Below are 11,360 nucleotides of genomic sequence, written 5' to 3' on the forward strand. Positions count from 1 at the left end.
GAGTAGCAACTGCTTTAACTTTGAAATTACGATCACCGAGAACTGGAGGAATTGCCTGCAAAGAAAAAACACTTAGCTCAACGCATACCACCTATACTACTCCCTATGCTTCTGGAAGAAGACACAGTATGTGTAAATAGTAAGTAGGTGTCCTAAAAAAACATATCAAATGATACTTGTGTGAAATGGCTTGAAAAGTCCAGATGCTGGCATGTATTTCTTTTATCTGATAACAAAGGAACTCATCTGTAACCTTTCCTTCCATCAGTAATTCAGTACAGCTTAATATTGGGATGTGGAGTAGTTCTTGCTCATGGTTTTTCTCTGGCTATGCAGAGAATATAATAGCAAAAGGTGAAGAATTTTTAATAAGGCAATCCATCCATTTTCCTAGCTCACACAGATAACAGATACAACCTGCAAATGATAAATCATGTCCAAAAAATGAATATCATTTCATTCCCTATGAATGAAAATAAGATGTGATTTATAATGCAGTGCCTTGTGTCTACAGGCAGGTCTCAAATGATTAATCATCCCAAATAAACTATTATAAAGGAACAGTTGCCTAACCAACAAATTAAAAAAATATATTTTTACTTAGCAATGCCAAACAGACAAGCTGTGAAGTACATGTATAATTAACATGCCAGCCACTTGTTATAGGTAAATTCTGCATTGTATATTCAAATTATGCCTAAATTGAGATTTATTACAATAGATAATAGATTACTAAATCCAGGAGGGACAATCTGCATCTTCCCATCTTTGCATCTCTTGTCTAACACAACTCCTATTTGTTGAACGAATACTTATTGAATGAATGAATTAATGAATGAATGTTATAAAAGAGCCAACTTCTTTTTCACAATTGCCCTATAGGTAAGAGCCCACTTACTATGAGATGGATATTTTACCAATTTTCCCTTCTGACTCTTACCATCCCAATCCAAGAGTACCAACCCAGTCTTTAGCAGAACGATCAAATCACTAGACTTTCTATCACATTGCATCTTAATTGCCTTTCAAATGACAAGTATCAAACCAATTGTCCAAGAGATTAACTTTCACATGGAAAATCCATAATGGATTTTCTTTGTCATGTTGTTTGTTGTAACCAAATCAGCAAATCTCTCTGTATATGAGATAATGCATTGAAAATTATCTCCTGTTATAGAATCCAATGGTAAATCATAAAAATAAAGATTTTCTTCTTTGTGTGAATCTGCCTGCAGCCTACATCCTGAATGTCAGAGATATTTATTTCCACATGGAGAAAAATTTTTAAAAGACCTTTTAGAGGCTAACAGAAAGCTTATAATCTTATCCTACCCAGTGAGAAAGCTCTGTGTTTGTGAAAGACCTTTCTGCCTTTCAGTCTACCATTTCAGAAAGGTCTTGAAGAGTCCTCTAGGAAATTCTCTATATTTAGATGTTTTTTATCCTAAAGGAGAAATCTCCAATCTAATAACACATTTGGGCCAAAATATACTGTGGAAGAAAATGAAAATTCTTTGCTATGATTTATGCTGTAAACCTTCTTTTGTGTAAAAAAAAAATACAAATTTCTCTACAATGAAGTCAACAGATATTAAAGCGAATACGTTATATCTGTAACCATATATTATTTTAGGGTTGATTTATCACATTTCCCCACTGATTGACATTACTCTCAAAAGCAACACACCACAAAGCATCCTTATCTAAGTATGCATGTATATATATCTTAAATTTTATTTAGGTATTGCCAGATTTCTTTTCCACCCCGGTTTCTTAGGGACCCCACAATTCCATATATAATTAGACTGCAATCTTACAATCTGATCTGATTCATAATCTAGGATAGATCCATCTGAAATTGACAAGAATTCTGTAGATACCAGGTTAGAGTCTCATTTTGTTCCTTAACCAGCTCTCTTATTGACTCAGGATAAGTAAATAACTAAGGAAGATAATAACATTATAGCTTTTGATCTTCAGAGAGGAGTAAAAGTAATTAAAACTCACTTTTCTTTTTATTTTTACCCAAATGTGACATCCCTGAGCCAAACCTATAAGCAATATAGCATTTGTTATGCCCCCTTATTAGTTGGGAGTCATAATACATAACTTATTTTCTACATACCTGGGAATGTAGTCTTCAGAGTACCTGTACATGGTACCTGAAAGATATTAAAAATAGACAAATAAAAAGAAATTTTGACATACACTTAAATCTTCTAGAGAATATTGTGAGGGGAGCTTAGCTTCAGTGTCAGTTAACATCTTAAATCAAGACACTCGGCCACCACCACCAGACATAAAAATCTTCTCTGATTTGGACCAGTCATATATATTCTCTCTTGGTAATTTGAGATGGAAACACAAGCGCAACTTGGAAGTGATGTAGGGCCCGGATGTGTGGCCATTTTATGGATGGGAAACACCAACCTATGAACGTGGGGACCTCTGCTAGTGCCTTTGCTGTGGGGCAGCCCATCGTGGGTGGGGCATACTGTCCTTTTCAGCCTTCACATTTCATGAAACACCTCTGCCTCCTGTCAAATTTCCCTCTCTGCTCTTGCTGATTTGAATAAACTTTTCATCCTTACCCAAAACAAACAAATGAAAACAAAAACATAAAACAAAACAAATCCTAGAAGATTTATTTATTTTTGAAGTGTCTGTTAACACTTCGTGTCATGTGAACAACATAAAAATTATGTTCAGGAAATTTCTCTGGTTGTGATTCTATCTCCTCTACATGGTGCAAATAGAAGTAAGGAGAGATGAGGATTCTAGGGAGAAGAGATCTGGAAAAAGTTGGGAACACAGTCTCAAAATAATCAAAACACAGAGTAGCTTTTCAAAGAAACAGTATACTGGTATGCAGTAACAATACTGACCAGAGATCTGATATAGGATCATAAAACCATGAAAAAATTCTGTACCAAGTCTCAGAAAGTAACCCACTGTTGAACATTGAAGGTGGTGATTCAAAGGCAAATAAAAGAAAGTATTCTTGCTTCAAATTAAATATATGTATTCAAACTTGAAAAAAATAGTTTTAAGAATTTTTTTAGTGAATATCAATAGATTCATAATGAATTATTGAGAGAAAATAGGGGAAATTTAGAGCACAGTTTGAATAAGATCAATATCATGAAGTCTGTATTATCTGTTCATCAATAAATTTTCTTAGATATTGAATTGAATGGATGTGTATATTATGATATTTATTACATTTTGACTGTATTATTCAATGTGGCATTGAATAGCAAAATCTTGCAAAAGCTATTTCTATAAAAATGAAGCCCATATTATCTAAGTCTCTGGCAATAACACAGAGAAAATAGTAACCAAAGGGTGATCTTTCAGTTTTCATATATAAAAAAAACTGTGTTGGTAAGGAACTAGCAAAAATATTTCAAATGACTGAATAAGTCACCAATCAACTAGAAAGATTATTTTTAGTAAGATTTATATGTGACAAAGTTGAAGTATTCTCCAGAAGGGTCATTAACTGTTAGAGAAACATATTGGAACAAATTATTAAAATCATCATGTTGGAGGATCAAATGGACATGTCACATGTCAGTGCATTTGGAAGAATTAAAATACATGTACAAGAATTTAGTCAAACCATAGCCTGATGTATTATGGAAAAGATTCAGGGTGAGAAATCAGAAGACTTTGGATTTGGGTAGCAGCTCTTCGATGCATTTGCCATGTGACAACATGCAAATCACTTTAAAACTCTGATTCTCACTTTATACATAGAGATAATAATGCCTATAGCATGTGAGTGGCTATGGAAGATAAATGAAATAATTTTTGTTAAAAACATTTTAGAAAATGACAAAGTTGATTTTCAATATTATACATTCTAAATCCAATCATATTGTCAGCCACAATTTAATTGTGCTGATTGGAATAGAGTCTCTTCATTAAATGGATTAGCTGAAAACAAGCTGATATAATTAAAATGCTATTTACAAGATTTATAAGTAAAGCTTGATTTGTCATGAAATGACCAAATCTCACTTTTGGCAAGAGGATTGTCACCGAGTGAGTGTTAAAAGATTAAAAAATAAACAAAGAATCTGAAAACAAAAATAATGACATTATTACAGAGAATAAGAAAAAATAGGCATGGGGTCAAATGTTTCTGCACACAGACTAATATTTTTAAAAGATAATGTGGATTTCCCAGTTGGAAGTGCTTGGAGTGTGAATGTTGGTGTCTGGAAGGTACACGAATGTGATGTGTAAAAGGATAGCTCTATGGAAAGAAAATGGTGTTGGATGTATTATCAGTAGAGAGAAGCAAAACAAGGTTTGGACCAAAAAGCTTTGTGGGGAAAAAGGAAGAAGAAGCAACTCTAAGAAGGATACAATATAATGATGTGATGCTTAAACGGAAGGAAAAGAAACTAAAACAATGTGAGGAAGAAAATAAGTATTGGGAAAAGACATTATACATCAAGTCCAATCATATTGAAGAAGCACCCTGAAAGTGTCCTTAAAACGTTCAAGGTCGCCAACTTCCACACTCCTCTTAGAATTTAAATGTATAATCTGAAGCTGGACAATCTGTACTCGTATGGTTTTAGTAAGTTCCTTCTTATAGTAAGAAGTGTGATAGCCTATGATTTCTTTAAATAGAGGAGTGGTAATCAAAAGTGTAGAGGTTGGGGCTGAGGAGAAAGGTCAGCAAGCTCAGGCTCCTGAAGAGAGTTGGCTCATTCATGAAGACTTCTAAGTTTTAAAAATAAATGGCATGATTTGGGAGCTACCTAATCATCTCAATGATATTAATAAAACAAAAAGCAGTTTTTATGTTGCTATGAAGCAGTTACATTTGCCAGAGTCTGTGTGAGAAGAGCTGGGTGAGTTTTCACAATCCTCTCTGTGATTCAGATACAGACAACTTGTGGTCAGCTTCAAGGTTGAGAGCATGTAAGCAAACATTTGCTTTTATGTTTTCTCCTTTATAGTGTTTACTCTTCCATGTGCAATATATAACAATAAGAAACAACAGCACATGGCTCAATCTCCATAATAACATTTTTTGATACATTCTTAATGTGAAAATGTGAAAAATGTGCTATAATTTTCTAGTGAGTAGGAGATATACTGATAAGACTTTGATGTATGAGCAAACCATACACTTATTTATCCTTCTTCTCAAAACAGAGAAGAAAGGTTGGATAAAGAAATTTGGGGGATTTAAAGGAGGACAAAGCTAAAATACCTTCCTAGCAGAAAAAGAAATAAATATAATCCTCCTAAAGAACAGACAAAAAATCACCTAAAAATGTACGGTTTATTTTGGGGGGAAGGGAGAACTCCATTACAAAGCTTTTACCTAACACTGCTACAGAAAACATCAAGGAGAGGCTTATCAGGTCTATCTGATTGAATGTGGAGATAGTGCGTTGTTGCTGGGTTGGAGATTTTCTTTTGTAAGCTATTTAATATACCAGCACAACTTATTCAACGACTGTTCGCCATAGGTGGAGTCATATCTTGCAAGTTTCGTAGCCACAAAGGATAGCACAAAGATGCAAAAATAAAAAGTTCCTTGAGGCCAGATATGGGAGCATTGTGTTCGCAGACCAAGTGGCAGAAAAGCTGGCTAATATAATTGAATCTCCTCTGGTTTGTCTGTCTAGGAGAAATTAAGCCGGGAGGAGCCTTTAGCAGGACTGGAAAGAAGTCAGCTTGCAGAGCTAATCCCAGAGCCACCTGCAGTCTCTGCGTGAGAAAGACAGACAGTGCTATATTTGGTCATGTGGACTAGCAAGGGTGGCAGTTATTACGGATGCTTGGGGAAAGATGTCGGGAGAAGCTGGGGCGGTTGGGAGAGGGTTGCAGAGAGAAAATAGGGAGATGGGATGAGAACGAAGGGCATTTTGGCATCAATGAGCACTGCTACAAGGCTAATCTGAGGTTTGCATGCTAATAAAGTGCAAGACCCAGGTTGTGTGCTCCACGTAAGGAGGGCATGTTATTGCTCAAATAAAATAGTTTGCAGTGCCTAATGGTTAGAACCTATCCTATGAAAAGTCTACGGAAAACTCTCTAAAATGCACCTGTATATGACTTAAATGGACACGGCAGTTACTGCTAAAGCTCAGGTTATTGCATAGACATGTTAAATGATATAGAGATGGGGCAGGGAGTGACATGGGAGCTGGAGAGGACCTAGAGAATACGGAGATGGTGGGAGCAGTGAGGAGCCAGAGGAACTCCCTGAAATACCCGACACTAAAATTAAATGGAATAAGATGTAGTCATAGCAAGCCCTTCACCTAACACTTGTGGAAGGAGAGAAGGAAGCACCAGGGCCACGGAGAGTGGTAATGTGGGCTATGCCCTGTGCAAGACTGACCTCCTCAGTCCCCAGCACTGTGCTGAGGGATCCATAGAATTCACACAAGAACCCTTGTTCTGGATGATATTTTCCACATTTTGTAGACAGGGAAACTGAAACTATGAGAAGTTATGTTTCTTGTACAAGAGATCTCCCAGGTAAATATTAAAAGCAGTGTTTTAATTCATGACAGGTTGACTTCAAAAGCCATGGTGTTAAAAGCAAATTGAGAGAACTGAAATTGATTTTTAAAAATACAACAATGAAGGTAATTTACTCTTTCCTGTTTTTTTTTTAAAAATGTTATTTCCCACCATACTGCTTTTAGACAAAGTAATTTGTGGCATGCCTGAGGCAGTTAGGGTTTGTACAATTGAAATGAAAAAAAAAAATCTGTTGGTTTTGTTTTGTTTTTTTAAAGAAAAACCTTTTCTCTTTCCCTTCCTCCCTTCCTCCTTCCTTTCTTCCTTTCTTTCTTGCTTAAAAAGTTAGTCTACTATATTTCAGGAGTGGTCAACTAACCATTATAAGAAAACAACTTCCAAAAGGAGTTCGTATGGTGGCAAATATGACTACGGATAAATAAATTCCAATGTACAAACTACCAAAAATGAGAACTGAAAAGGCTACTTGTTCCCTGGCCCCACACAGAGCCCCAGAGAACTGCCGCTGGAATCAATAGAGAGAGAAGTACTGGTTCATATCTGGTCCTGGCTTCCATCTTAAATTCTTTCAACTTTATAGCCCTCAATTCACCTTTTTCTTTTTTCTTTTTTTAAAGATTTTATTTATTTATTTGAGAGAGAGAGAGCGAGAGGGAGCACAAGCAGGAGGGAGGGGCTGAGGGTGAAGCAGACTCCCCACTGAGCAGGGAGCCCGATGCGGGGCTCGATCCCAGGACCCTGGGATCATGACCTGAGCCGAAGGCAGACCCAGGTGCCTCTCAATTCATCTTTTTCTAATACACGTGACAATATTATCTGCATTCATAAAATATCTTAATGGAAAAATGAAAATATAGTCATTTTAAGCTATTACATAAAGAAAAGTGCCACTCTTCGTTCATTTTTTTCTGTGACAGAAGCCTTTTTCAAAGATGTTAGTTGATGGGTCATTCATGCATCTGACTTATGAAATTTGTTTCAAAAAACATTTGATTTAAAAAAGAATTACTGATAATGTATGGTGATTAACATAACATCATAAAAAAAAATAAAAAAGAATTACTGAAATCATTGCTAATGGAAAAGCATTGTCTGCCTGGCATTTCAGGCTTAGATATGATACAATAGAAATCCTAAGAGAATGTTGGGTTTCTGGCCGAGGACATTTGGTCAACAATGTAAAAGCAACATGTGCTAGTGGAAACCATTTTGGTCGGAGAATTAGACGGGGCCCTTGTCCTTTACTTTGCTATTGAGTAGACGTGCGACCTCAACTATGCCACTTCCCTTTCTAGTGCCTCTCATCTTTTGTGAGAGGCGTGACAGTAACACCATCTTCATATTTGATATTTGTGTTATCCTAAGAGGATCAAGGGCTCTCCCCAGAATCTGACAATTGTTCTAAATTAGCTTCATGCAGTTTTTCTTGGTCATGTGTCTAATGCAATTTTATTAACTTTGTTTTATTTCTTTTCATCTGTTAAAATGCATTGACATTTTCTCTTCTATTCATTATTACCACTGAAATGTCCTACTCCCAGAGATAGCTGGACTTTCATGTCCATCCATCCATCCATCCATCCACCCAACACACTGTGTTGAATGCCAGTAGTGTGCAAAGATTGTGCCAGTTGCCGGGCATTGCACTATTTCAGTCATGTCCATGAGGGTGAAAGCCACGTGGTTAAAACTGCTGACCGGCTTGCTGAAAGGAAAAGCTAACCCCAGGAGTGTTAGATAATAAGCCTGTGGGTCAGCCTGTTGCTTTTCCATTTCTCTTCTGATCCAATCCAGCTAACTGTACTTTAGAGGCTCTGACTGATGCTGAGGGATTTGAGTAGGCTCAAGTGGAAGCTTGAGGAGTTCGGTCTCCACTCTTCCCATCGGGTATCAGTGAGAACCTTTAGGGCTGCTGCAGAATAGGCTACAATATCATGAGCTGTTGAGTTGGAGGAGGAAAACTACATTCTACCAAGACAATTCCTTCCTACTCTATATCCTAAGGCAGAGATAAAGCCAAGATTGGGAGTCTGTTTATATTCTAGTATGATTGCATTTTTAAATTAAGAGAAACCTGAGGGTGGAAAAAAAAATACCAAACAGGTTTACTACAGATAAGAATACCCTATTGCATGACATTTCATAAAACTGTCTTCTTCTGTAGGTTTTCCAGTGACTTGTCTCCATTCAAGCTGGTACTATCTGGCTATTTCTCAAAATGTCTTACCTTGTCGCTGCTTTTCCACATAGTGGGAAATATTGAAGATCAGTGATACAACCAGAGCTAACCCCAAAAAGGCTACAATTATCCAGGCATAAAACTGGCATTCAGAGTTTCCTGGGGAAAAAAAAAACAAAAACAGACATACCTGTAATATAATAGCTGCTTACCAATTTGTTTTGAATTGGGTATTCCCACAATTAAAACCATAGTATTTATTCATAATGAAAAACAAATCCTCTGCCAAGAAATTAATTACCATTGACAGACAAAGCCTCCTTACAGATTTCAAATGGGTATTGCTGGTAAGTCCCTGTATTCAGCATGGACAAAAGGAAGCAATTTTCCCACGTTCTCCGTGTTGATGAAATGAAAGACATTTTTAGTCTAGCTGCTAAAATTTGACAACTAGTGACTTTGTCATAAAAACTTTGGTTCAAAGTCAAGAACATCCAAATTATACAGAATGATAATTTGCCATACTTTCCCCCTTTCTTTAATCTTCAGATATAGTCATATATACTTTCATTTATGGAAAACCACCTATCCCTTTCTATAAATCCCAGTAGTGTAGGATACTCTATGTTGTGATAAAACAGTAATTCTGGCATCATAATAACCTCGTTTTGCCAAGACTGGCCACAAGGTATTTTTCTCATACTGCTTAGAGACCCATGAGTGGATATTGGAGAGCCAATTATGCTTTCCTTAGCCTCGTGAAGAGAGTCTTTTTTTCATTCTTGAGCCATAGGGGGTTTTGTGGGATATTGCCTATCAGTTGCCCATGATTATTTATGGCAATCTTTACATGTATATGAGTGATTTCTAAGATAATTACCCTGATTTTATGTATTTAAATATATTATATTATATGTATATTTATATATAATGCATATATAAAATCAATATATTTATATATAAATATATATACATATATGATTTATATATAAAATCAATATACTTATATTTATTTTATATTATATTTATATTTATATATAAATATATTGATTTTATATATAATACATATATGATATGCATGCATGTATACATATAGTTTATACCATATATCATAAATATACTATATAAACATTACATATTATAATATATATTTATATATAACATATATAAATTATACTTATATATTATATTATATATTAATATATATATAATACAGTATAGAATATAATAATATTAATATTAGAATATAGACAAGCAGAAATGCCATGTGACAGTAGCTACAGCAGAGCTGATATTCCTTCCCGGTCTCAGCTCCTCGTATGACTGCCCCGAATCAGACACCAGGCTTGGCCCTTTCACAGAAATCTAAGTAGCATGATGCTGGGTACAATAAACAGAACAGGCAAATTCTCAATAGGAGGGAAATGAGTCTAACTTCCCTATCCTGTCTTTAAACCAGCAAATAAAGAATCCTTAGCCCAAAATGTCTTTTGTGCTGCTCTCTTTTACTTATTTTCTATATCTCAAATTTGATGTTTGAATTGTTCATTGTTTGTTTGTTTGTTTGTTTGTTTTTGAGGACTTATTGACATCACAGTGTGGTTGTTGAATTGCCCTCAGTGGTCCTGTGTATTAGAGGAGGTCTGTTTTCCTTTCCTTCCTTCCTTCCTTCCTTCCTTCCTTCCTTCCTTCCTTTCCTGGCATCATTTATTTTCAAATGAACATAGGCATATAGATAATTAAATATATAAAATCTATATGCATTTGTGATATAGATGTACATCTACATATATTACATATTGCTTATTTATATATACTTTGCTTTTGTTTGAACTAGTCTGTGGCTCTTTAAACACCAACAAATCTGTCTACTAATGTCTGCTACCTCCTTCTTAATTTCATACCATGTTATTTAGATGTTATTTAGATGTTACCATGAACTCCACAGAGAATAAGACCTTTTCTGCCTTCTGCGCTGCAGTGACAGACATAATGCACATGATTTATAAAGATTTTTAAAGAATTAGTTAATAAATGGGAAAAGTTAACTGATAATCATAGTGAAATGTGTGGTTTTATTGTCTTTAAGGGAATTTTTATGTTTCATAAAGTATAAGAAAATTGAGAAGACTTGAATAGTCTTTAATTCCCCAATAGACCTACCAATTAATTTGGTTAAAAACACTAAGGTTTAGAAGGGCCTTATTTATTCATCATGAATATAATCCCATAAATATTTATGAGAATCCTACAACATAGTAATCATTAACTACTTAAAATATACCAGAAATTCTAGGTATTGAATGGTACTGCCTATATTCCTAGAATTGTTTCTTTGATTTTTATTGTTTATGAAAAAAAAACCAGAAGTGCCTGCTGAGTATGCATTTTAAAAATCCTAGCAATATCAAAAATCCTAGCAAATCCTAGAATAACATTTAAGATTCTCTATTAAAGCATAAATGAGGGGCGCCTGGGTGGCTCAGTTGGTTAAGCGACTGCCTTCGGCTCAGGTCATGATCCTGGAGTCCCGGGATCGAGTCCCGCATCGGGCTCCCTGCTCGGCAGGGAGTCTGCTTCTCCCTCTGACCCTCCTCCCTCTCATGCTCTCTGTCTCTCATTCTCTCTCTCTCAAATAAATAAATAAAATCTTTAAAAAAAA

At 35.4% G+C, this 11,360-nt stretch overlaps 1 protein-coding gene across 1 annotated transcript in view; it reads right to left on the bottom strand.

Moving 5' to 3' along the window:
* Positions 1-11,360, bottom strand: part of TRAT1 (T cell receptor associated transmembrane adaptor 1) — a 31,634-nt gene that overhangs the window by 9,543 nt on the left and 10,731 nt on the right. Inside the window, exons 2-3 of the mRNA XM_031024180.2 lie at positions 8,747-8,857; positions 2,126-2,162 (exon numbers count right to left, since the gene is read on the bottom strand). Of these exons, the coding sequence (XP_030880040.1) occupies positions 2,126-2,162; positions 8,747-8,857 (148 nt within the window). The remainder of the gene's footprint in view (positions 1-2,125; positions 2,163-8,746; positions 8,858-11,360) is intronic.

The sequence above is a fragment of the Leptonychotes weddellii genome, chromosome 1 (assembly GCF_054177405.1).
Source record: "Leptonychotes weddellii isolate Sample4059 chromosome 1, ASM5417740v2, whole genome shotgun sequence".
In the NCBI taxonomy this organism is placed as follows: domain Eukaryota; kingdom Metazoa; phylum Chordata; class Mammalia; order Carnivora; family Phocidae; genus Leptonychotes; species Leptonychotes weddellii.